This window comes from Diplodia seriata (assembly GCF_021436955.1).
Source record: "Diplodia seriata strain FDS-637 chromosome Unknown scaffold_8, whole genome shotgun sequence".
NCBI lineage: Eukaryota > Fungi > Ascomycota > Dothideomycetes > Botryosphaeriales > Botryosphaeriaceae > Diplodia > Diplodia seriata.
In genome coordinates, this window is record NW_027117315.1 from 1,430,010 (window position 1) to 1,456,282 (window position 26,273).

Consider the following 26,273-nt stretch of genomic DNA (forward strand, 5'->3'; position numbering starts at 1 on the left):
CGCGCCGGCCGGAATATTAATAATCCGATTAAGCTAAGCCTATATAGGTAAGCTTCTGTACGGATACCCGAGGAATACCACTTTACTTAAATTTAGCAGAGCGAGACTTCTATCAATACTACGTCTTATATATCGATCGTACCGTAATGCAACTTAGTACATATTAAGAAAGGCATATGTTAATGCCTAGAAAAAAGTTGCGTGGGAATTGCAGTTGATTTGGGTGTAATGCATGACTCGGTGGGGAGGGGGGGTCAATAATCGGCGAAGGGGGGGTTAAATATTGGGAATGGGGGGGTTAAATTTGTAGGCACCATACCTATACCCTTACCTAAATACCTAGGTGGGTATTTTAATAAATAATAGACCTTATATAAAGTAAAAGTCGTAAATTATAAAAAACCGGGTATTTAGGTAAATAAAATGTAAAGTAGGGAATTTAGGTAAATACTTTTTACTAAAATACCCGGTTTTTTTTTTAAAAATTATTTCGACTTCGTTTCTTTTTAGAAAAACGTAAAACTTTTAATTTAAGTAATTTATATACTATATTTTAATAGTATTTAAGAATGTTCCTAATGTCTTCTACCGTTTAAGAGGAAAATAATTTTAAAATTAACGCATTTTTTATTTTCTATTTAAGCTGTTCTTTACAAGTTCTTTTAGAATCTCTTAGTATTTTACAGAAAATAAAGTATAATCAACACCAAACGCCTTTAAAATAAAATTCTACGCAAGTTTATCTTCGTTTTTAGCAATTTTACCCGTTTCTATAAGGCGAAGTGCCTTTCTTCTTGCGCTTTCGCGTATTCTCGGCGTAGGACGCTTTAAATTACGCGAAACTGGCGCAAAATCCAGCTTAAATTCGTCGCTTTGCAAGCTAGAATCTAGATTCTGGCTTAAAATTAAGCCAGAGAGGGTGTTTTCTCCTGATTCTTCCTTATTCTCTGCAGCAGATTCGCCAGATTCCTATAGATTCGCATGTTCCTGGGTTCCCTAAGGGCTGCTGGACCTGTTTTCTACTGATTCTTCCTCATTTTCTGCAGCAGATTCGCCAGATTCCTGCGAATTTGCGTGTTCCTGGGTTCCCTGAGGGCTGCTGGGCCTGTTTTCTACTGATTCTTCCTCATTTTCTGCAGCAGATTCGCTGTTTGGGCTGGTTTCTTGCAGATTTTCGTTGCCTGGTGGATCGAATTCTACTGATTCTTCCACAGTTTCTGCAGCAAATTCGCCAGATTCCTGTGAATTCGCGTGTTCCTGGGTTCCTTGAGGGCTGCTGGACCTGGATCCTGCGAATTTGCGTGCCCCTGAATTCCCTGAGGGCTGCTGGACCTGTTTTCTCCTGATTCTTCCTCAGATTCACTCGAATCTTCGCTTGATTCTTGTGAATTCGCATTTTCTGGGTCGAATTCTACTGATTCTTCCTTAGAATTAGAAGAGAATATTATGTTACCACGATACGACTAGACCCCCCTGGTTCAAAGAATTCATAGTCTTCGCGCTAACACTCCGCTGCGGCACCCCTCTGTAGTAACGTAACTAAAGCCTTAATGCTAAATGTTAAGTATTGCTTCTGAACTTTTGTGCTATGCACCTCAGGTATTCTGCAAAACACACGAATCGCGAACGACTGGCGAACTACTGCCAACAAGCCCTTTTAGCCCCATACGAGAAAAACCGCCCAGAACCTTACTCATCCAACTGCACATAGTTGGCAGGGAAGAGACCCGACTTGCCACCAAACTCACCAAACCACCAATCATCGTCGGGGAATTCCTGCGAAAGAAGGTCAGTCATCTCAAGAGACGCAAACACCGGCGGCAAAACGTACAATGCTGGTAATGGTGGCTCCGTCAGGGAAACTGAGCTCGTTCTCCTCAGCAGCTTCATAATCGTACAAAGCTGTAGCAGTGGGAGCCTTGCTGCCAGCTGCAGCAGGAGGTGCAGCAGGAGGCGCAGGCGCCGCGGCAGCAGGAACGGACGCGGCTTCTTCTTCATCCTCGATCAGCTCAACATAGTTGCTGGGGAAGAGACCGGTCTCGCCGCGAGAGTTCTGGCCCATCCACCAGTCTTCATCAACCATGTCAATGTTGGTGATTAATTCACCCTCAGCAAGCTCGATCTCGTTATCTTCAGCCTTCTCATAGTCGTACTGTGAAACGGCGCGCTTGCCGCCGGTTTCCCCTCCGGCATGAGCAGCACCGGCACCAAAAGATGCCTCAGCAGCGGCAACACCTGCTCCCCTAGCAGGATCATGATCCTCCACCTGCGGCTCGTCGGGAATATGATCCCTGGCGGCAGAAACAGCAGCAGAGATGGACTCGGTGGGCATTGGCGGAGGCGGCGAGCGTTCCTCCGGCGCCTCAAACTCGGGTTGGGCGCTCCTTGCGACGGGCTGGGCGATACGGATCGGCGAGCTCGGGCGAACGTCAGGGGACGGGGGAGTGGGGCTGCGGGGTTGCGCAGGCGGAGGCGGAACATCCACGTGCTCCTCTTCGGGCCTCTCTGCCTCAGCAGGGCGCGTGGGCAAGCCAGGAACCGCACGGCCCGCGTTCGGCTTGCTAGCCAAGTCCATCGGGGGCGGTGCGGCAGCAGATCCCATGGGCGGAGCTTCCTTGAAGCGATCCCGGAGCGCACCAACACCACCGGCGGGCGACGAAGGAGCCTCTTCCTGGGGGGGATCGACCTCACCAGTACGCTGGGCGCTGAGGTTACTACCACCGGTGTGAGTCGTCTGCACAGTCGCCCAGGACTTGCCCGTGTAGCTGCTCTTCCAACCGCCAGAGCCGCTCTGCTGGCTAGCAATGGGCTGGGCAGCAGGTGGCGGGGGAAGGTCACTAGAACCACTGAGTCCACGCTCACGCGCCTTCTTCTCGGCCCAGAGCTGTGCTGGAGTCTTTCCACCCTGGTCCGCAAAAGTCTTGCTCGCCGATCCAATGGGAGCGGAAGCCGCCACAGGCTTTGGGGCGAAGGCAGGGGCAGGAGGCTTCGTCCCGGTAAAAGCGCTGGCGTTTCCAAACTTGTTCGCTACCTTGGGCTTGGGCAAAGAAGTGAGACGTTCGGGCTGTTGCTTGAATGCCGCCGACCGCTCTGTCAACGACTTGGGAGCTTCATCATCTCCGCCGGTGGGAGCAGGGGAAATGTTCGCGGGGGATGCACCGGGGCCGGATGCCTTGGCTCGAATTGCTGCGATATCAACCTTACCAATAGGCTCATAGGCCCCTTTCACTGGGGCAGGGCGGTCGTCCTTAAGGTGACCGGACTCGGCGGCCTGTCGCCGGATGGCACCAATATCGACCTTACCAATCGGCTGATAACCGCCCTTGACCACATCACCCGGTGTGTCGCCTCTGGCGGGCCCAGAGCGAGTGGCGTCTTCATTTTGCTTAGCAAGATCTGCTAGATTGACCTTGGTGGGCTTGTATGCCGACTCGACCTTCTCGAGCTGAGACCTCGTCACTGGAGGAGCGTCGGCGCCCCACCCATCTTCGTCAACATTCTGAGCCGAGGGCGCGGCGCGCGACCTGGCGAGGGGGTTGAAACCGGAGGAAGCACCTCCGACACGGGTAGGGGTGAAGACGGGTTTGGATGCAACGGGGGGCGGGGGCCTGCTGGCGACTGGAGTAGGAGCGTCTCCAGCCGAGTATTTGGCACCTGATGCGTCCGAGACCTTTTGGATGATGCCCTCAGGGCTCAGCGCGCTCTCGGATCGCGCAGTGACCTGGACGTGGTATCCCTAGGGAATGGTTAGCAGAAGATCGTCGCGCCGGAGAAAAGGAGCATACGTGGAGGAGCTTCGACACGGCGGCCAGATGGGTGTTGAAGTAGCCCTTGGTGCGTTCAGGAACACCTTCGCCGCACTGTGCAGCTTTGTTAGCGCGACAAGGCATCATCAGGGTACCGGGAACACGAACCCATGCTATCAGGACGTTCTTGGGGAGGCCCGTGTTGGGGTCCTTGACTTTGACGAAAGCGAACTGGATGCGGCCGTCGGAGAGCTCATCGATCAGGTCTGCCAACTCGCCCTCTGCACGGAAAGCATGTCAGCTCTGCCGCGGTACAGTGTGCAGCATCAGCGGTGCGTACCTCCGGTAGTCTGGACCTTGAGCACGCTCTCCTTGCCGGCGTCGGGCTGGAAGGCGTTGGCCAGGGGCGCGGAGACGGAGAAGACAGCCCATTGTCCGAAGGTGGGCGAGGCGGCGGCGCCGCCGGAGGGCGGAGGCGCATTGACGACGCCCTCGTAGCTGCGCCTGATCGTGGGGCCATTGGAGGAGGTGTTGAGAGAGGCCATGGTGGCAGGCAGAAGCGCAGACGAGGGGCTCCGGGGCGGGCGGGGGGAGCGCGAGAGGGCCGCGCAGGCTGCAGGTGCGAGAGCGGGGGAGGAGGCGCAGGTGACGCAACAGATCGCGGGCAAGAGAGGTGCAGCAGCGAGCGAGTGTGGTGGTTGGAGAGAGGGCGGCGGTTACGGTGGTGTTCGGGCTGCCTGCTTGGGCGGTGCCCAGCCGGGCCAGTCGTCATCAGCCCCAGCTGCGCCCGCGCAGACGGATCAATCGGCGCCGGGCCAGCGACACCCCCTCGTTACAATACGCTCGAAACGCACGCACCCACCGTGAGTGGGCCGCGGGGAAGGCGGGCACGCAAGCCGAGCGCGTCCCGATTGGCTGCAAAGTGAGGCGGTCGAGCCGAACACCCTCAGAGCGTACAAATGAAGCCGCACGCCGTCCATCTCGCCCGTCGCCCGCCCGCCTCGCTGCACTTCCACTCCCTTCACCACCACCGCATCCCTGCCGCGCGCCCACCGCTCCAGGCCCGCTCGCCCATGTCCACCTGCTAGCACCGGGTGCTCCCGCCGTGCGTCCGCCTGCTAAACGTCCGCGCAGCCTCGCCGTGACGGCTGCCGCTCTCCTATGGTCGCCGTGAGCTGAGGAGCTCGAGTGATGGAGCAGCCTCCGAGCCTTTCCACGAGTGCGGGCTCGCCGCACCTCCGCCAGCCCTCCGCCTCGAGTGCTTGCATGCCTCCAGCCCGCATGTCCGACCCACGGGATGCTCAGCCCTCCGGCAAGCGGAAAGCCGACGGAGCAGTGGATGCTCCTGACAAGCGGCGCCGCGTTGTTTTGCCCGACCACCTTGCCAACATTCTCCCGCCTGTCGCAGGCCTGCCTGGGCACATCTGGCAGAATGTCTTTCTTTACCTCCCTCCCGTTTCTCTCGGTCGACTGTTGCAGGTCAACCGCGCTTTCCATACTCTCCTCACCCGCGTTGATGAACCCGACCAAGGTTCACATCCCCTTTCTCCCTCGCTGCCCATCGTCAGCTCTGAGTCCATCTGGTCCTCCGCGCGCAAGACGTACTTTCCTACCATTCCACGGCCACTGGCCGGTCAATCTGAGCTGAGGATGTGGCGCCTGTTGAAAGGCCGACGCTGTCAGTTTTGTGGCAAGAGTCAACGCTCTGAGCCGCACCCTGCCAGTACGTGGGAGGGAGGCCCCGGGCCTGATGGCGTTCGCGTCATTTGGTCCTTTGGCATACGCTCGTGTGGGAGATGTTTGGAAGAGCGCTCACAACTGGTTTGTCGTTTGTTCCGTGCTATTGTCCTGTTCGCTGTCTAATCAGTCCATCAGGAGCAATCTCTGCTTTTCACCGTTTCATCTACCGCCCTGCTCGCGGCTCTGCCTTGCCTTTTCGTCACGCAGAATCTGCATGCCATCGCCTCGAGCATATTGAGCTCCACTTCCATCCCACCCACCATCACCTTGTCCAAACGGTATTATAGGGCACACGTGCAAGACATCAGTCGCCAGTTTGAGGAAGTCCGGGTACTTGGGCCTGCTGCTGGCGAGGAATGGTTTAAAGGGCTAGAGGATATGGGTCGAAGGAGGATTGCAGACGCGGAGCGTTGGGAGAGATGGGAGCGCAAAGGCGGTTTCCACGACCTGTGTCCACCGAGGAGGCACACAGTATCGCCTCCGACCATCGCTTCCAGCAGCCAGCAGCCGCCGACCGCTGCGTATGCAATCTCCAGGCAGCTGCCGATGAATGGTGTCCCACGAGCCGGTGAGTTAGCTCTTCCCGTGTCTTCTAGGCCCAATAGTGTGCCCTGCACATTGGCAATGCTTAATCCGGCATGCCCGAGATCTGTTGGACCATCGTCCACGCACTGCGAGGATACTGACTGCTATCCTTTTCAAGTTGCCTCTTACCCGTCACAATATCCTGGCACTACAGCAGAGCAGTCAATGGCACCGCAAAGCCTGTCTCCCGGAGCATCCAATCTCCGTCCTGAGCGGAGCATTCGCGATGCGAACGAAGCCAAGGCTGCCCGCAAGAGTGAGATTGAGCGCCGTTGCCAGGAGCTGAACCCCCCAATTTCTTCAAATGTGTTGCGACACATGAAGGCCTTCCAAGCCGCGTGTCAGATCTCTTCACCACTGACCGAAAAGGCGTGGGAAATGCTTAAACCTCGACTTGAAGCTCAGCGGGACGAAGCGGAAAAGGTGGAACATGAACGTGCAGCCCAAATGGCTGCGTTACAAGTCAAGCTTGAAGACCGGCGTCAGCAGGACGCTAGTATGAAAGAAGTCCGAGAGGTGCTGGAACGTGAATGGGAAGAAGTGCAAAGACCGGTCCGCGAAAAACTGGGCGCCTACGCCGATGAGATCACCAATCGTGACTGGATGGATGGCCGCTCGCTCTCCAAGGACAATTGCCCACAGTTCGCTGCTGATCTCTTGATTGAAATTCGTAGCCGATTCTATGCCGACCTTGCCGTGGAGGACGAGGACACGCTAGCTGCCGGACAGGAGATCCGTGAGGACCCTCCTACCGGACCCCCCACGAGGCGTTTGCTTCTGGAGAACATGAAATGGGTATTTGATAACAAGATCAAACCGCTGACCGAACAGTTTCGTAAGGAGCTCTTTCTCTGCAACGGTGAGGGTTGTGAGGGCAATCCCAAATGGTACGGCTTCGAAGGTATCATTCAGCACTATGGTGCCAAACACACCACTGCTTTCAGTGTTGGCAACGTTGTCGTTTGCTGGAAAGAGGCCGATTGGCCAGAGGAGCCCCCGTTCCATCCGGACCCTTCCAAGGCCAGATATGGATTCTACAATGGATACCCCTCGTCCTCCATGGCCAGCCAAGGTCAGCCCCAGCACGCTTACCCAAACTACCTTTACGGCGGCTATCCTCAAGGGGCAACTTCGATGCCGCCGACCAGTTCTCGCACGCCCCATCCTTTCGCTCAATCCAGCCCAGGACCTTACGGCCAATACGGAGCCACCAATGGGCCTTTCCCGCCCCCTGCGGCTACTAGTGCTAACTTCTACGGCCCTCGTCCTGGCCCTCCACAGCCCTACGGTCCACCTCCCGGTTCCATACCGCCTTATGCAGGCTCTTCGCAAGCACAATGGCATGACAGCTCGTACTCTTATGACGGCTATTCACAGTTCCAGCCGCCAACAGGGCCTACATTCGCTCCTCCTGGGGCTAACTTCGGGCCTCCTATGCCGGGCTATGTTGACACTGCTCAGGGTCAATTCGGCCCACAGACAGCTGCATCCGGATCTTGTGGACCATACCGCGGCGGCTCTTCCCATGGAACCCCCCCTGCACCTCCAGCTCCAGAATCCAGAGGGCCACTGCCAACGAATGTGTATCGGGACCAATTGCAGGTGCTAACAGATGTGGCCAGAGACTACTGGACATCCACGTCCGGAGTCAAAGGTTTGCCTCCGAGTGTGAGACTCTCTGTGGTAATTTACCACATCTTGTACCACTTCAATCTGCGGTTCGGTATCGAACCTAGCTTGGATCTATTTGCTGATGCTCTCGATTCTCATCACTCCATGCATCCTCTTAATGCTGTTGCTGGTCTTCGTTGTAGAGCTTGTGCGTTGGGATTTCATAACCACGCTCCTACTTTCAATTCTTCTTCTTCTTCCTCCCACTCTTCGGAGAGGAATTTCTCTAGTCTTCTGTCTTTGATTCTTCATTTCAAGTCTGAACATATGGAAAGAGCAGCGCCCGGAGCACGCGATTCCAGCCCGGAGCCGCAGCTCGAGTGGAAAAGGGACATGATCGAGCTTCCCGACGACAGTGTGGTCTCCGCACTTGTCCAAAGTCCTGGCATGGACGACCACAAGCTCCGGATCATCGCCGAAGCTTTCCCAACATTGTTCCCGTCTCCCCTCCCACACATAGGTATCGTGTCTGATGAACCCGTCGAGAGCGAGACGTCGGTAGCCAATCCACCTCGGGATCCCTCTCCGGTACGGCGCAGGTTCGCAGGTGATCATATAGAGCATCGTCAAGAACAACGCCAAGATCCAACGCCAACACCACGCGCTCGGCCGGCACGTCTCTCTGGCCCTGGTTATGACGGTTCCCCTGCGGCTCGCTCTCCGATGGCCCCTCCGACTGCCCCTCCCTCAGGTGACGGTGAATATGATTCTCGCCGCCCCCCTTTCGAGCTGGATGAACACAGGGCATCGCGCCGTCCTATGGAATACCCGTACAGCCCCCCTCGGGGCGATCGTAGGATGCGGGCAGTGTACTATGACGAGCCTCGATATTACGTAAGTTCCTTGCCTTCATATAAGTGCTCGCGGAGTTAACATAGCCCTAGGTTGCACGAGATTATGAAGATCATGGTTACCCAAGCCGTCGCCCCGATAGTTACGTTCCTCTCAGCCCAGCCGCCTCACGGCGTTATTCCTATTATGGCCGCGTGTACGAGGAGACGTGGGATCGGCCTAGGCGAGAGGAGCGGTATGCTTCCGAACGGGACACTGAGGCACAGGAGCGTGTCCCTACGCGCGCTGGATTGCGATACCTTGACCGCCCAGAGCTCAGCGCCGCCCCTTCACCGGCCAATGCGGTCCGCCCAGAATCCCGCCATGGAAACGACGAGAACCCTGACGATAGTAGCGTCAAACAGGAGCCGCGTAGTCCGATGCCGCCTGACGTGGAGGCAGCCGCAGATCGATTCTTGGACGATCTGGCCACTGGGGAGCGGGTGCGCGAGTACGTGTCCCGGGCCGCGCGCGACGAAGAAGAGATGGACAACGTGGAGAACAGGACGCGGCAGCATTCACGAGCACCAAACGAACCTCCCAGTCGTTCGGATGAGGCCGCGGGCGGGCGGGCGTCACGAGCGAACTCGGTGCGAGGCAATGGTGGGCGGTCGACAGCTGACCCAGAGCCTTCCATGCGCCGTTACTCTCATGGCCCAAGACACGCGCGAGACGAGGATTACGGATCGATGCGGCGTCGGGAGTCCGAGTCGCGTCGCTACACTTATGCCCCCTCCCGCTACCGCCGGGTGAGCATGTTTCCCGAGGAGCCCTATCCTTACGGTCATCGTCTCGTGCCTCCTCGCAGCAGTAGGTACGGGCGGTACGAGGCAGCTCGCCGCCGGCTGGAACAATCAAAGTCGCCGACAAGGGAGGGGACAAGCATTCCTGAGCAGAGGCAGCGATCGGAGCGCCGCAGCCCTGAGCCGTCCACGTACGATGCGCGTTACGAACCGCACTATCCGGCCCACCCACCATCGCGAGACTATGTGCAGTACGACGACCGGGACCGCTACTCGCCCGGCCCCCCACCGGGTTATCGTTATGCCGAGGCACCTCCCCCGCCTCCAGCTTACGTCAATGAATACGGCGAGGTGGTCGAGTACGTACGCATCGATGACCCATATCATGATCACAGATACGTCCCTGGGCCGCCTTCGGAGGGACATAGGCGTTACGTTGAGTACCTGCCGTACGAACGTCAGCGTAGGTATGAGCCTGTCCACGACGATAGGCATTATCTCTACTATCCTGAGCGGAGGCCTTACTATGCTGATCATGAGGCACACCCTTACTACTCGGGACGTGAGAGCCGTGACTACGAAGCGGGTTCCTCTGTCCCACCGCCATCGCAGGCGCCAGGTCCGCCGCCTAGAGAGCGGGATGGAGAGAGACGGAGGGAAAGCGCCTTTACGGAAGATGCGGCTTGAGTTGAAAGGGCAGCGATATGCAGGTGATCGGCCCACGAACGATGTGAATGACACGCTATCTCCGGCATGTTGATGACGAGCAACATACTTGTCGGGCTCCTTCTGATTCCTCAACTTACTTGGCTTTTCCCCGGCGTTATCCTTCCCGGTGTTCGTTCCACCGTGCTATACTGTTCTCGTATCTTCTGGTAAGCCGGTGTGTGTTTACAAATTCTGGTTTCCCAACATACTCATGTACAAATATATCCTACCTGATATCTCCTGGATCACCTTTCTGCATCCACTACCGGCGTGGGGCGTCTGGTTTGAGGTAGCGAATGTCTGAGTCATTTTGCGCCTCTTGTTCTTTCCTTTTTCACGACCATTTCCTTCTCTAGTGTTGACGACGACCACATGTAATTGGATCCGTTATGCAATCACGGGTTGGCTTGTGGGATATTTCGGGATTTGCTTGGGAAAAAAAGGGTCGGGTATCTACTTAATCATGGGTGTCTCTCGGGTAGATTGAAAATTTTAGAACAAGGCGTAATATCCTTTCACGTATCAACAAACTCCAGTACTAACACTAGACTGTCGAACAGTATAGGCCGTAAGTTAGGAACGACGGAGATAATAGTAAACAGTATAATGCACCGAGCTATAAACGCGTTTTCAACGCTAACCCTTAGAGCTGACTCCGCTCATCTTCCTAAGCCCGTGGCCTGCGCAAAGCTAGATCCTAGGGTGGCCGGAAGCAGCTACCTAAGTATAAACAATAAATCTATCCCTTTGCTCGTTTCTGGCTTAAATAGCATCGGCGGCTATTAGAACTCTTTCAAACCACGGCATAGTCCCGGAAAACGTAAACGCCCGTCTAAAGAGAATAACGATAAAGCTAGGCAGCTGAAGAAGGCACTATAAATGGAAAGCATTAAGGCCCGTAACATGACGAATAATTTCCTGTATATTTAGAACCCCTCGCCGAGATTCAACTTAAGGTCTTCTCTAGGGATGGGATAGGGATGCTATAAAAGTACGCTCTACTCCTCGATAATTTCACGTTAATATATCCGACCGCTTCGCCGAGTATTACGCATAGGCGCTCGATAATAATCTTACACTAAAGGATTAGCGCGGTCGTCTATGTATATCTGCATTAGAGGCTAGAGTAGGGGTGTGGATGTTGATTATATTGACTTGGTCTGATCTATGTTGCACGGGTACATCGGACCAACTTTACAACCGTATACACGGCTTTCCCGCCGAAGGCCCATAGTGACTGCTTGCGGCATGTACTAAAGTGGCCATAACAGCGGTTAGCTCATACAGATTAACGCTCTACAGCTTAACAGTCAGTCCCACCATTGCCAAGGCCCCGAGTGCTATAATTAACGGCGATGGCCTCAAAAAAGCAGCCTTATCGGACTTGCAGGAGAAATTCCAATTCCTTAATCGATATATCCGACGCGACAAATGTGATGCAGTGTACAGGAATTTACTACAGTCTACGCCAAACATCGAAAAGCCTAAGCTTTCATCGGAACCGATAGGATATAAGACCACAAGATTTCTTCCTTTTACTCTTCTCTCTTTCGAAGGTGGAGCAAAGCGATCACTAGGCTAGATGGTTCACTGCTTGATGCTAGCTGTGCAGCTTCTGTAAGCCACGGGCGAACAGAGACTAGCATTCGAGTGTAAAGCCGGGAACATCCGGCCTATCGCTGCCGCACACGAATACGAAGCTCTGAGCAGAGCGGTGGGCCGTGAGAAGCAGCGACGACGCAACTGGGCAGTTTGGCGGCAAGGCGGGCCGCGATGCCGTCGATAGATTCCAATAGACGCTGGTGCAGTTTCTGGAAGCAGCATCGAAGCGCGACCCGACACGATGGTAACTCTATTTTCAACGCGCCGACCTTCTTTTCCAATGTTCCTGTCCAGCTCGCGGCTTCCTCGACCGCGGGCAGGCGCACCCCTGGTCGGCCGGGCCAGCGATTACGTAGCGACGTGCACAGGGTGACGGCGTCTGATTTCGATGTGCCTTGTAGACACGTACACTGCGAAATGACCGAGGACCGGCGGGTATAAGCAGCGACCGCAAAGTCCGACCGCCGAGCAGGCACGGAGTTGGGATCGTGACGCGTCCTTGGCTTCCAGCACCCTCTGGCGCTGCGATTCGCGAACTTATCAGGGCGTGATTTGCCCAGTGACGATGGCCGCGGGCTAATAAGCAGTTGTTTGCAGAAGAGGGAAAGAGAAGGGCCCGAAACGAGTCACACCATCGTTCTAGAAGGACTCCACATGGGTGGCCTGCCTAGCAGCCGCGCGCGCTCCCTGCCGCCCCGGGCCCTGGGCGCGCCCCCGGCCCGCCAACCTGTGCTGGCGATTGCGTTTCTTCGACCTTCTGGTGGAGCGTTACCGCTTATCCTCGACTGCCACTCCCCACCGCGTCCGCACTTCACCCGCGCTTTTTGCCTCTTCCATTCGCCTGCCGACGCATCTGCCCACCAACCCCGTCGCGGCCGCGCACGTCCGCACACCGACATGCGAATCGCATCTCGTCAGCACATGAGCAGCACAATAGACCGTCGCTGCTCCAAGCTTGGTCATGATTAGTGATAACCAGGAAATGAGCGCATTATTCCCGCCGTGCACAACCCACGGCCAATCAGCCAGCCATTTACGTACGTGTGCGTACGAGTGCTAAGAAAAATCCAAATACCCTAAGTGACTAGTCGCTCCTCATCTACGTAGCCTCTCTACTGCTGCGTCCAACCCCCGTCGCCGCCGCGTGCCGGGGAGCCCGTTGCCTGCCCCAGAGCCAGCGAGCTTAACAATCCGTCCCCATGACCCGACACAAAGTATAGGCGATACCCAGGCCGCGCTGCGCTCACGCAGTCTCGCCGATCGACACAGCTACATGCACGACCAGGAGAAATTAAAATTAGCAGTACATACGGTATACGCCCTCGCTCGCGTGCGCTCTCAAACATTTCCCGAAAGGAATAGTAGCCGGAGACGGGATCCGCCGCCTTCGGCGACTGTCACTTAGCGTCGCGTCGCATCGTGGCGTGGCTCGAGCGAGCACGTATCACTCGTTCTCTTTCGTTTTTTCCTTTTTTTTTTTTCAGACGCCGCCGCCACGCATGGCCGACGGTAGAGATGGCAAACGACTTCCGAGAGACAAAAAAGCGCGTGCGCCCAGTTGCCGTGCCCCGCCGGCGCCGCTCGGCCTGTCGCGGCAATTCAAGGGATTTCTAATTATAAGAACCAATAGACGGCGGGGACAGTTATCGTGGGGAAGGAGCTAACAATCATGGAGGGAATTTGGGAAAAATAAAAGAAGAGCTTCGGGGCTCGGAGACTTCGGCAGCATGGCTGGGCGGGGAGGCTGGGTTATGGGGAGAAGGATGTGTTGGGTGTGCTCCATGACTTAAGGTTCATGAGTAAGGGGCCGATGGGGAGCAGAAGATGGATCATGTCCGGCAGAAGCCAACGTTGCATCTGCTCTCTTATCCGTATCTCGCGCCTCCTAGTTGGCCGCCCGAATAGGGAATCCCCGGCGAACGTCAGGCGCACGGTCTAGGCGCCGGCTTTTCTCTACTACGTAAAACCCTATCGTTGCACGGTACGAAAAATGCCGTTGTTGCTGTTGCTGTTGCTGCTGCTGCTGCGCCCGCCCACGTAACCTGCTCGTACGCGGCAAGGAATGTGGCCTGTCTTATGAGAGAAACACGGATGCGTCTTGACGGCTGGCACGCGACGCTCATCTCGCTCTATTTTAGGCAAGCGAAAGGGCTAGGTACATAGAAGCAAAACTGAACGCGAGTCAGTGCACCTATTCGCTTCCCGCCCGTCATTCCCGCTCTTCATTCCCGGCGTTTTGCTTTGAGCGAGTGGAGCCGCGAGCGGAATCCTGCGGGCGGGCACGCAAAGCGTGCAGCATCGAAGACGGCAATAGCGAGCAAACGAGGGCATGTGGCGCGGGCCAATAATGTAGGCAGCGCAAGTTATGATTACGCCGCAGCCAACGCACACGCTTCCGTTTCAGCCGCCAATGCGGAATCCGTGTTTGCGCGGTGCGGCGCAGGATCGTATCTGCGGCTAGCGGATGACGATTCGATGATCAAAATTCGATAGATATCCACTTCGTGCCAGTCCTGCACTCGAGGGTCATGTGGTTGGCGTGTGATGTGGCGAAGCCACTAAACGAGAAGGATTTAGAAAGGTGTAGGCTTGCCCGTGCATGAACTGCTTGTGTGCTGCGAACCCCCAAACGGGGCAGACCAGCCGACAGGGGCGCCCGCTGCCCCGGCGCCCGGCATGCCACAGCCGGACTGCTGTGGACAACAACATTAATAGCACTTCATTCGCCAGCTCGCAAATACACCATCGTCGACTGGCCACCCGCCAGCCAAGGGCAGCGTGGCCGACTGCTCGAATAAAAGGGCAGCCAAGCGCCCATCGTCACTGGACCCCTGTGCGGCATGGGTCTCTGGGCGAATTTCACCTGAATTGGTTGCCGCATTTGCCGATCACAGCACGACCAAGTAGCATCTGTCACGGCCACAATATATCTCACAGCCCGTGTCACCATCTCGTGTGACCAATGGAACGTTATTTGCGTGTCGCCATCAAATCGTCTTTCGCCAGCCCTGTGGAGATTGCCCCCCCCCCGTGATCGTCCAAACCTTTCTATCATACAAGTCATGCAGCTCGCCACCTCATAAGGCCCAAATCGAAAGCAAAAAAGGGAAAGTAGTGTGCCCGTCTCTCCCGCCCACATGCCAATGGCCTGACCGTCATGACGCCGCTTCAGCCAGCCAAAGCGGCCTTGGACTTGGTCCACCAGTCGATTCTGTCCTCATCCATGGTGCCGCCAATGCAGTCAGTGACGTAGCCCTGGTAACCGTCTTGAGATCCGGACTGCAGAGCGGTGCGCTGCGCGGCGGTGCACTTGTTCTTGAGGAACCACGCGGCCGATGCGAAGCTGTACTCGTTGGGGCTGACAAGCTGGAGAACGGCGTCGGCACCGCTGGCCTTGGCCTTGTCGACCTCGTCCGCCGAGAAGATTGTGCGCGCGTACTCTTCGTTGAACGTGGCCGACTGCATGTTGCGCGTGCCCTTGCCCGGCTCGTGCTGGTCCGCGCCGTTGAGGAAGTGGCCCCAGTTGTACTTGAACTGGCCGCTCTCGTAGAGCATGAGCGAGACCACGGCCGCCTGCTCGTTGACGTTGTCGATACCGTACTTTTTGAAAGACTGAAGAATGGGGCCCGCGGCCTCGACGTTGGTGCGGCACTCGTTGCTGTACTTGACACTGGTGTCGCAGGTTGCAGTGGTGGGGGCGATCGTCAACAGATCGGCAGCAAGGCTGGCGGCAGTGAGGTCGCGAGCGGCGATGTTGGCCAGCGGCATGGCATTGCCGACGGCGAGAAAGGCGGACAGCAGCGTGAGTGCGTGCATGTTGGCGATGGTCGAGTAGTCGGGGAAGAAGTGAAGAAGGGAGAGGCAAAGAAAGGTTGGTGAAGAGAAGAGCAGGTGATCGGTTCCAGACCGGGGTATCTTAAACTGGAGGAAGTAAGGGTGATGGAAGAAAATGCTGGTAGGTGCAGCAGGCAGCAGACGCTTTATGGAGAAGACAACGGAAGGATCACGACCGGCACCTGCGGTGGTGAGCGCTAGACATGCAACAACGGCAAGATGAAGTGAGCGCGGCTTGGAAGGAGCGACTGGCAGGAAACGAAGCGTTTGATCTCACAGCTGCGTTCCTTGCGGAACCCGAGCTTATAGAGACAAGGCCGGGGGCCAGCTGGGCTGACAGCCCCGCAGACATGTCCGCCTCCACGAGCAGCTGCCACGCCAATCACGGCGGCCGGCGGCGCCGCGCGCGTGGCGGCTGGAACAGGAGGTGGTGTTGACTGCTGAGGCGGCGCTTGAAACGGCCAGGCACGGCACGTGATGGCTGCGTCGATTGGCCGTGAGGGCGCGCTGCGTTTTGCGCGCGGGCCGGCCTGTTTCAAACGCTGTTTCGTCGTCGGCGATCCCCAATTTAAGTTGGGCCAGCGTGGGCGAGTCAATCGGCACACAAGCTTTTCCACGCGGCGCGCGAAAGCAGGCATCCGCCGCGACTCGCAGTTGCGCCGGCGATCTGGCACGCCCCATGGTTCAGGCAGAAATCTCTTCATGGCATTAATTGCACTACTACTACGCACATTCTGCTCACGCCCGTGCGGCGACCGCTGCGGCAGTGTTTACCGCTTCTGTCGGTCGCGGGGAACGTCTGTCCGGAATGCCGCTTGCGTGCAACTCGACGACGCCATCTTCTTTCTCAACGGAACATTCCAAATCCCAACCAGGTGCCTCCTGGCGTCCCCGGCAGCCGCTGCCGCTTACGCGAAGCCGAGGTCGTATCCATGTAGGAGGGCCATCCGCCGGCCCTGAACAGCTGGCACCAGCTCTCGGACCTCCTCACCCTGGTCGGAGCGCTCACGTGCTGTCATCTACCTTCTCCCTACCGGCTTTTTATAGCTTGCCCGACGGGTGCGGATTGATCCTTAGCCGCACAAAAGCGGTCAATCCCGCCGCGGCCAACGCCATCGAGCCCGCGTAGAATATTGCCGGCCGGTAGGCTTCGAAGCCTGCCTTCTCACCGCCGTACGCGTTGAGCATGAATCCTGCAATAGGCGCTCCCTATCTCGAGATCAGCATCCGTGCCCCCAGATAGGCACATCGACGTCATGCGACATGGGCACCTACCAGCAAGTATCCGCCAGTCCAGCCCGTGACAATCATGGCCATTGCGACTGCCACGCGGGCCGATCCAAATACGTTGCCCACGACTGTTGGCATCGTCGAGAAGAACCCGCCGTTCGCTGCCCCGTTGATCACCACAAACACCGCAAGCGATGCCACCGCCGTCGATTCAGGCCACAGCGCCAGCATGCTTAAGGCCGTCAACATGAACGCCATGAAGAGGGTGTTCAGTGGGCCCACAACGTCACTGAGGAATCCGCACGCGATGCGCCCGAACGCGCTTGCAAAGTTGAAGCCCGCCAGCAGCCCGGCGCCCGTGCTCGCCGACATGCCCAGCGAGTTGCTGTACAGCGGCAGGAAAAACGGCGGAACGAACAGGGGGAACGTTCCTATGGCGCCAGCAAGGAATATGGTGACGAAGCGATAGTCTTTGACCAGGCGCCTGTGATTGGTGTGAGCATCGTTTGTTGTGAAAGGGGAGGATGATCCCACCAATCAATGAACTTCTTTGATTGGATAGACGTGCGCTCCTTGAGCAACCAGGCCGCCGGCAAGCATGTACCAAGGGTCAGCAACCCGATGACTCGAAACGTCCACGCCACTCCCACCTCCTCGATCAACCGTTCCATTGCGAGAGACGTGACCGCACCGCCAAGACCTCCGCCAGCGTAGATGATGCCGTTGGCGACACCGCGCTTTCTGCTGAAGTACTGGGCGGTGATGGTCGAGACGGTCATGTAGCAGTGACTGTGAGAATAAGCGTTAGCAAGCTCCCTGTCTCTCCGCGTATTGGAAGCACGGTGCACGAAGCGACGATGCCCACTAACAGCAGGCCAAGTTCATGCAACAGCGCGGATCCCATCACGCCGGACGTAGAAGCTGAAGGCTATGTCCGAAGTAGCAACGTGCATGAAGCAAGCGGGTATATGCGAGCACTTATAGCGCTATAACTCTCCATACCTGATGCCCACGCCCGTGATCAGACCGGCAGTGATGAAAAGGCCTGGCACGCTATGCGTACAGAAGCCCGCAAGCACGTAGCCCAAGCCGAGCAGGCTCGCGCCCAAGAGGCCGGTGGAGCGCGCGCCCAGCTTGCGCAGCACCTGCGCCGAGGTGGCGGCGAAAACGGCGTTGCACGCGACCGTCACGGAGCCGACGAAGGCGAGGGTCGAGGCTGACGAAAGGCGCTGTTCGACGAGAGCGTTCTGGATGACGCCCCAGCAATACGAGGTGCCGATGAACCACCAGGACAAGAGTGCGCCGGCGGCGACGATAACCCAGCCGTAGCCGCCGTCGGGAACATTTGCATCGGCAATGCGCGACGCTTCGACGACGTTGTCGGGGTCATTGGGTGCGGTGGCCTGGACCCAGGCCGGCGCGTCGCGGGAGACTGGCTCCAGCTCAACGGCGGCGGTCGTGGTGGCAGTGGTGGTTGCTGTAACTGACATGGCTGGAAGGGGCTTGGCGTGCAGCTAGAAGAAAGGACAGATGCCGTTCGTGGCTACGTGCATAGAGCATTGCGTCTTTTAGGCGTTCGCAGGCGCGCGCCCTAGCATTGACAGAATGCGGGACCGTTGCGGTCGCTACAATATTGCAAGCGCGCTTGCTGCATCCGGCACCGCACGCGCCATTGGCCGGCGGGCAGATGCGAACATGACGCTCGACGGCTGACGTAAGGAGCGTGTCGCCGGCCTATGTTTCGTACCACCTGGAACCTGCCGGCCGTGGCACGCCCAGGGATGTGTCGCAAAAAGTTTGCAGGTGGCGGGTTTTAAGGTTGCGATGCGCTTGTGCTTTCCTGTGGCCCTGCTCGGCGCGGATATATCGGATCTGCTGCTACTTGCTCACCTACAAGAGTGGCACGCCACTCGCGCCCCGCTATAGCTGCCGTATCACGACCGTCACTCCACGCCCAGCTCTGCGTGCGACTGGTGCCTCGGCCCTGAAACAAGGGCGCGTGAGCTTAAGCAGCTGGATGCTTGTGCCCCCGCCCGCGCGTTGGCCAGATACACGCAGCCCCTGATGGAGCTTCAAGTCGTTGCCGGCCCTCGCGGTGCGCGGCCGTTTGCATTGCCTGGTTCGTCGATTTTTTTTTTCTCTCCGCCGCTGATTGGGCGGCGGCCGGATCAGGAGAGGCAAGGCCGCGGTGCTTATCATCATGCAGCGCGATCCTTTGGTCGACTAGGCTCGGCCAAGTTACCGTTGCACGTTGGCTGTGGCTGCACCTATTCTATGAATAATCGATTCGTCGTACCGGCTGCGGCGGATGGGCACGCAACCCTGCCGCTATTAGGCTGTAGGCGTGAGTAGAAGCACGCAAGCACTGGATGGGAGGAGCACGATGCGCGAGGCCGATCCTGCTCGCAGCAGATCCAGGCGATATTTGTAGACCCACGCTTCACCACCTGCCCCGAGCGCCCCACTGTCACTGTCACTGCCATTGCTGCGCTCACCGGCGCCCGCGATGCGCGAGCGATGCGGCAGAGACAGCGCCGCCGGCCTGCTGGACTGCCGCGCGCAGGCCGAGTGTGCGGCGCGGCAGCAGCTCGCCAGGCGTGGTGTAAGCGATCTCGTATCAGCAGAGGTGGACGTGAAGGAGCCAGCGCCGCCAGGGGACGTGTTGCGCAGTTGGCTCGTCGCGGGCAGCGGAGGCGCGAGGCAGTACGAGGCTTCGCTGCCCGGCCAATTTCGAGCGCAGCGCCACACAACGGCCGCCTCCCCCTGCACGGCCAGCCCTGGAGGCCACTCGCGCTTGGTGCCCTCGGGGCGGTCAATTGCGCGCTAATCTGCTTTATACCTTCGAGCTATATTGGCCGCAATGTTTTACTTTATTAAAGAAGCCATGCGGGCCCACACTAGGTGCGCGCTTGCATATACATAGACACTCCTCCTCGCCTGCCACCCGCCGCCCAGGCTCCCGAGACAAAGGCGCTCGTCTGGTGCGTGGCGCCCGTCCCTGTGGCATGCGGCCCTTTATTTGCGAGCACTGCTGACATGTGTCATCGCATAGGCTCCGGGAATTTTGCAGTTGCCAAGAATGGAACTGCGATGCGATCAGACTAATAAGAAAGCGCCGCCCATTCTCGACACCACCCCTTCGCAAGACGGAACCATGATGGACCTCGACCAGCGCCCGCCCGAGGCCGACCTCCACCTCCAACACAGCCATCCCTCCCCGGCGCCCGTCCACTCGTCGACCGCGCCGCCTTCTGCTCACCACTCTCCCATCCCCGCGCCGCACCAGAAGCCCACTCTGCCCCCAATCAGCGGCCGGCCCTCGCCGCCCGCCTCGTCCAGGTCGCGCGAGTACAGTCTGCCCGCCCAGACGCCCACCACCAACGGCCACAGGACCAATGGCCCCCAGCTCGCCTACCCAAGCCCGAGTCCGCAGGACGTGTCCATGGACGCCCTCTCACGCCTGCAGACCCAGGTGCAGTACAACACCGCCGGCCTCACCACCCAGCGCCGCGGTTTCGAAGCCCTCAGCCACGCCGTCGGCCGCCTCTCCGATGATATGGTCCGCATAGAGAGCCTGGTCGTGAGTTTGAGAAAAGAGATTCTTGCCCGTCCAATTGCGCCTGCAGCCCCCGCCCAGCCCAGCAGCAGTATTGACGAGGCCGTGATCGAGACTTTCGCCAGCAACCTCACCAGCGTGGCGAACAAGGTCAGCGAGGTGGACGCGTTGAAAATGCAGCTCGAGATTGTGAAGCGCCGCGTAAAGATCATGGAGGAGGCCGTCGCAACAGCAGGACCTCCCAGCACAGCACCGCCGCCTCCAGCCGCTCCCTTCACGTCTCCCCGTGAAGCAAGTCAAGTACAACCCCCACACCCCATGCAGCACGCCCCTCTCCCGGGGCATGCGCCTGCGCCGCACCACCAAGCGCCTCCTTTCCATGCCTCGCCCCCGGTGCTTCGTCTGGGCACTCCGAGCCACGGAGAACTGCGCCCTGACCTTCGGCCGGCGCCTTCAGTTCAACCTTACCATCCTGCGGCCCAGGAGATGCATGGTGTCGCGCCCCCCGGAGGCCCGCCGGGTCAGCCAAGCCAGAACAGCGGTTGGGTCTCGGTTAACCCCGCTGCGAAGAGGCAGCATCCTAACGGAGTGGATAGCCCTATGGACGGGCGCTCGGAGACGATGGGATCACCGAAGCGGCCAAAACTTGCTCCTCTTGAGCCCCGTGTTGGCCCCGAGTCGGCGCCAGCATCGACGCCGATGAGGTACGATCCAGTCGAGCGAGATGGAAGAGACTACCACGCAGAAGCTATGCGGGAACAGCAACAATATCCGGCTGCCACACCGACAACCTTCGTTCCATTCACCTCTACCGAGCAGCCGCATTCCGAAGACAACTGGCAGTCTGAAGCGCACCACGGACCCTCCTCTGCTGGCAAGGAGTCGAGACGCGGAAGAGGGGGCGGTCGCGGCCGTGGCCGTCGGAGCTTGCCCGCAGACACTCGCGAACTTGGAACGCCGGAGTGGGAGAAGCCGGGATATCAGACCGGGCCGGAGGGTTACTACCACATGGACAAGCTCCCTCGAGGTGGTAACATTGTGCGCCGTGGCTCGGGAGGCAACGGCCCCATCGCGATGAGGCCTATTGAGATGACCCGACCCACTACTAGCGGTGACCCATATGCGCACACGAAGAAGACTAGAACGAAGCCTATCCGCAACGCCGATGGCATTCTCATCCGCAAGGATGGCCAGCCTGATATGCGTTCGCAAAGCAGTGCTGCAAACTTGCGCAAGGTCCACGCTCGCAAGGAGCAGGAGCGTATCTTGGAACAGCGTGCCAACACCCCGTCTTCAAGTCTAGCTACCGCTCCCATGAGCAATAATAGCCGAAATGGCAGCCAGACCGCTGAGAGTACACCGGACAAGGAAAACGCGCCAGCCAACGACAAGGATCGCCACGAAGCCATCATGAAGCAGATGTTCCCCAACGGCGTTGATGACCAGGTCAACCGCCGTAACTTTCACGACCAATTCTTCCCGGGCGGCACGTCGCCTACGGTGGCCAAGGTAAAACCTGAAGTTACCAGCCCCTCGGAACGCTCGGTGTCCGAGGTTGAAGAGCGTGTCGAAAGGAGATCTCAGGTCAACGGTCACACTCGGTCACCAACAGCCGATGCTCATGAGGCAGACAAGATGGACCTCTCACAGGACCACGCGCCCCAGCCTGTTTCACAGGCGGCATAATTTATGATACGTACGAGAGATTGGAAAGGGTTGATGATGGGATTTGCTTCGGACAATTACATATCGGTTTCTTTGAGTGTGTAACATCAGGAGGCAAGGACAGGTTGCCGCATTTTCCTTTGGTTTCTTAGGGAACATATGCCGCATGCTGGGCGGGCGGCTGGTTTCTTTTCGTTTTCTGGGAGATTTCTGGATTGATGTGAAAACTGGTAGATACCCGCGAGCATCCTTTATCACCGTAGATTCGGAGGCGATGGTTCAACATAGCGAGCAAGGTCGAAGAGCGCGGGCATTGCGCTCCGAGAATCGACATTATTGAATATTTTTTAATACCCTTGCATTATCTCAAAAGCCGCGCCGAACGCTGGACAGTTGGGACATGTAGTTGCGCCAGGCTGACGCATGGGAAGCGTGGTGACGTCGGCTGCGCGCGGCTCGAGTCATGGCTTGAATTTCGCCAGCGATTTCGCAGCGTCTTCGCCCACTTCCGCCGACATCAACAACTTCAGCACCACAACGCACACGGTCCGTCTTAGCGATACAATGCGTGCAGCTACGCCGCAGACACTCAGCTGGCTTCGCGCCATTGTCCGCCGCGAGCTGCAAGTCTCTACGCTTTCACCCACCGCATGCCGATCCCCCCGTGTCCGCCTCCGCACCTCCGCCGCTTTCTCCGCTCAGCCATCACACACCCGTGAATTCAGCACGACGTCCACGCGCTCGCAGGACGCGGGACCTTCATCACCGTCTTCTGCATCGAATTCTGCTGCAGAAGCGGCGGCGCAACATCTCACGCACTACGCGTTCTTTCCGAAGACGTTTCCCCAAGGGCCGCCACCGACGGGTCCCTTCGCAGTCGACCTGCGTGCGCTGCGCAACGAATTCATACAGCTGCAAGCAGCGGCACACCCAGACCGACAACCTGGGGGCGGGGACAAGCGGCGGGCAGACGCGCTATCGGCGCGCATCAACGAAGCCTACCGTACGCTACAGAGTCCACTGCTACGGGCACAGCACCTGCTGCAGTTGCGCGGCATCGATGTGGCCGAGGATGAACGTCTGAAGGTAGAGGACCCGGAGCTGCTGATGGAGGTGCTGGAGGCGCGAGAGGCAATCGAAGAGGCGGAGAATGAGGAGGAAGTGGTGGCGATGAAGGAGGGAAATGAGGAAAGGATCAAGGAGAGCGTAGCGGTATTGGACAGGGCGTTCAAGGAGGATGATGTCGAGACGGCGAAGAGCGAGGCGGTCAAGTTGAGGTACTGGGTCAACATCAAGGATAGTCTGGATGCATGGGAGCCGGGGAAGCCAGTGGTGCTGCAGCATTAGGTCATGCCGGAGGGCGCCAATTACTTCTGCTTTCGGGCAATCCGCTTGCAGGCTTACAGTTCGTCCTTGCAATCCTCTCCCTTGTTCATAGATGTTCGCCGTCATGCGAACTAGATATTTAATCGATGCTCTTTTGGCCTCCACCTCGCCTACCTGTTCCAGGATTCAGAACGATGGCGAATGCCTCGCATTCGGGGCCTAGCGATTCTGGCAAAGATTCCGAGCTCGAGTTCAGCCGCCCACATCTGTCCCACCAAGTTCCGGTGCACTCAGGTTGTCCAACCGGTCGTTGCGGGCATTCCAGAACCAAATTTCTTCTGGTGCCCTTCATTTCTTCTGCACAATGTTCGGAAGGGCCGGGCGTCCCTCGCCTCGAAGCGCTGCACACGAAGTCGCGCAGCAGATAAGCTGCTGTGGCACGGTTCAAAGGCTTAATTGAATTCTAGCCTCTCCTTGCATAGCCGGGTCGTATCGGGCGGAGGCATCTAACAAAGGACGCTGCATACCCGTCTGGATTTATGCTTCGGGGCTACCATTAACTTTGGAAGGTGATTGGTCGGCGGCGAGGCATATAATTGCACACCGCTCCACGGGTTGTCGCACACATCCTTCTCCTTTCAGCAGTGCTTAACGGACAGCGTGTGGTGGCACCGCAGATTCCATTACTACATGCGCATGAATCACGCCTGGCCATCTCGTGACGGGCTTCTTCTGCGCAAGACCCCTGACGCAAGGTCGTATTCGCGGGAGATGGAGAGCAGCGTCTATAGTTATGCTTTTGCACATCGACCGGGATTCGACGAAAACGCGACCACAGCGGCTGCCGAACGCACGGAAAAAGTAAGCTGACACAAGGGATGAAACTGCTGGGGGAGCAGAGGATTAGACTGCAAATCTTTCTCGTTGCATGCGTGTGACGGGGCTGCCAAATCGCTGCTACCTCAGCACGTCGCTCGGGATAATTCTTCCTGCCTGATCTGTTTCATCTAGCTTGCGTGATCACGGCTGAGACATGCGCTTTTCGATGCCCGCTTGCTCTCGGCGACGCTACACGCTCTGACCGTTTCGAGCAGAGTGTTTTCTTGACGTCATCGACTCGCCCTCGAGAAGCACGCCCCCGGCTCTGGCAATTGTTCCATTCCAGGAACACAGACACAACACCCCATGTCGAAGAAAAGGACCCTGGACAGCTTCTTCAAGCCCTTGTCGCAGCACCACGTCGCACACCCAGCTCCCACAGGCCAGCCGTCTCCGCCCACAAACACCACCAAGAAACAGCGCGTCAACCTCAGCTTCGATCATGCAAACCTTCCGATCGCTGGCTCGGACGACCTGTCGTCGTCCCATCCAACGTACCCCTTCCCCATTCCCCACCTCCCCACCTCCATCCTCTCCGCTCTTGGCGCATCCACCTCCGCCCTGACCAACCCCAACATCACCTGCCCCGCCTCCATCGGTCGCCCTATCAACGACCAGCCCCACCTCGACCTCGTCTACTACGACCCCTTCCTGCCCCGCTCCGCCGCCAACGCTCTCTTTGCCTTCCTGCGCACCTCTCTACCCTTCTATCGCGTGCGCTACCGCATCCAACGGGGCGGCATCGACGCGCAGATCAACACGCCGCGGTACACGACCGTCTTTGGCGTCGACGAGTCTTCCCGTTTCGACGCCCTCTCTGGCCTCATCGTCGAAAGGGATTCAGGCAAGCCAGTGGCGGGGGACCGGTATGCATGTCGGCCCCGTCCGATGCCCGATTGCCTGGACAGGCTGAGGGCGGCGGTGGAGAGGGAGACCGGGGAGCGGTTCAACTTCTGTCTGGTGAACTACTATGCGAGCGGGGACGACAGCATTTCGTACCATAGCGACGACGAGAGGTTTCTAGGCCAAGATCCTGCCATTGCCTCGTTGTCGCTGGGGGCGACGAGAGATTTCTGCATGAAGAGGAAGCCACCGCCGAAGGGCAAGGCCGCCGAAGGCAATGGAAAGAGCCGGGAACTGCCAGAGAAGCCACTGAAGCTGCCACTCGGCAGCGGGGACATGGTACTGATGCGTGGATCCACGCAAGCGAAATGGTTGCACAGCGTGCCGAAGAGGAGGGGAGGGCAAAGTGGGAAGGGGAGAATCAACATTACCTTTAGAAAAGCAATGGTGAGAGGGGGGACGGAAAACTACTATCAGTACAATGTCGGAGATGGACCGGTGCATAGATGGGATGAGGGAAGGGGGGAGATGACGATTTGGGAGTCAGTCAAGGAGTAGGGACCCTTGATTTTGTGTTGAAACAGAAGCTGGACGAGAGATGGGGGTGCACGCCAATTGATTGTTCTTCTGAGCCGACATGTGAAATAATATATGGAAACCATGAGTACATTCCTGGAATTGCATTTCAGGCGGACCCTTAGATTACCCCAAGAGGTTCGAACATATCCTATCAGGAGCCCTGGGGCTGCTGTTTGTGGAGAATCTGGACAATACTTACCTGATTCAAAAACAATAGAAAATGATAGCACACGAAAGGAACCCAAGCAGCACGACCTAATGGGCGGATGCCGTTGTTTCCCTCTCTAGCTAACCGGTCGTTGCAATGTATTGGAAAGGAGCTGCGCCAGTACTGCACCGAACTGGCGCGTTTGGGAACGCCAAAGCCAAGGACCTGGGCGCTGGAATGAACTTCGTTGCATTTCTTAATTGGCGTTCTATGACCGGTAGAGATGACAGAAAACCCGGATTATGTATTGCCATAAGCGGCAAGGATGATTTTATCCGGGCGGCGAAGTCGGGTGCTATTGATGCCGCTTGCACGTCGATGGTCACTCCGTGCAGGCACAGCGACAACAGGGAGCGAATTGGGGACATTGAAAGCGGCTGAAGTCGCTTAAGATGAAGTGTCAAGTATGCACAGCACGGCTGAGTGAGCCGGGGGAGTCTCAGCATCCAGTACTGTGTTTGTGTGAACTTCAGCACCCGCACTCTTTTGGACAGAGCACTATCCTTTCTATCGGGACCTTCATTCAG

The 26,273-nt window shown here is 57.6% G+C and overlaps 7 protein-coding genes across 7 annotated transcripts; 4 read left to right on the forward strand and 3 right to left on the reverse strand.

The window, feature by feature from the left end:
- Positions 1-1,798: 1,798 nt before the first annotated feature.
- Positions 1,799-4,291, reverse strand: ABP1 (actin binding protein; the record flags this gene model as incomplete). Its single annotated transcript, XM_066779448.1, has 3 exons — positions 1,799-3,736; positions 3,786-4,027; positions 4,087-4,291. 3 exons carry the CDS (start codon positions 4,289-4,291, stop codon positions 1,799-1,801), a joined length of 2,385 nt encoding a protein of 794 aa, XP_066630252.1.
- A 2,227-nt stretch (positions 4,292-6,518) lies between these two features.
- SLS55_008034 (uncharacterized protein) lies at positions 6,519-7,492 on the forward strand (the record flags this gene model as incomplete). Its single annotated transcript, XM_066779449.1, has 2 exons — positions 6,519-7,143; positions 7,449-7,492. 2 exons carry the CDS (start codon positions 6,519-6,521, stop codon positions 7,490-7,492), a joined length of 669 nt encoding a protein of 222 aa, XP_066630253.1.
- Positions 7,493-14,794: 7,302 nt separating this feature from the next.
- Positions 14,795-16,141, reverse strand: SLS55_008035 (uncharacterized protein; the record flags this gene model as incomplete). Its single annotated transcript, XM_066779450.1, has 2 exons — positions 14,795-15,642; positions 16,135-16,141. 2 exons carry the CDS (start codon positions 16,139-16,141, stop codon positions 14,795-14,797), a joined length of 855 nt encoding a protein of 284 aa, XP_066630254.1.
- A 360-nt stretch (positions 16,142-16,501) lies between these two features.
- SLS55_008036 (uncharacterized protein) lies at positions 16,502-18,180 on the reverse strand (the record flags this gene model as incomplete). The annotated part of the gene is made up of 4 exons (XM_066779451.1): positions 16,502-16,669; positions 16,973-17,174; positions 17,225-17,479; positions 17,693-18,180. 4 exons carry the CDS (start codon positions 18,178-18,180, stop codon positions 16,502-16,504), a joined length of 1,113 nt encoding a protein of 370 aa, XP_066630255.1.
- Positions 18,181-20,241: 2,061 nt separating this feature from the next.
- On the forward strand, positions 20,242-21,932 carry JAC1_1 (molecular chaperone; the record flags this gene model as incomplete). The annotated part of the gene is given in 3 exon segments (XM_066779452.1): positions 20,242-20,249; positions 20,264-20,270; positions 20,328-21,932. 3 exon segments carry the CDS (start codon positions 20,242-20,244, stop codon positions 21,930-21,932), a joined length of 1,620 nt encoding a protein of 539 aa, XP_066630256.1.
- Positions 21,933-22,475: 543 nt separating this feature from the next.
- Positions 22,476-23,258, forward strand: JAC1_2 (molecular chaperone; the record flags this gene model as incomplete). The annotated part of the gene is made up of 1 exon (XM_066779453.1): positions 22,476-23,258. The coding sequence occupies one exon, from the start codon at positions 22,476-22,478 to the stop codon at positions 23,256-23,258; it is 783 nt and encodes a 260-aa protein (XP_066630257.1).
- A 1,164-nt stretch (positions 23,259-24,422) lies between these two features.
- SLS55_008039 (uncharacterized protein) lies at positions 24,423-25,517 on the forward strand (the record flags this gene model as incomplete). Its single annotated transcript, XM_066779454.1, has 1 exon — positions 24,423-25,517. The coding sequence occupies one exon, from the start codon at positions 24,423-24,425 to the stop codon at positions 25,515-25,517; it is 1,095 nt and encodes a 364-aa protein (XP_066630258.1).
- Between the last annotated feature and the right edge of the window lie 756 nt (positions 25,518-26,273).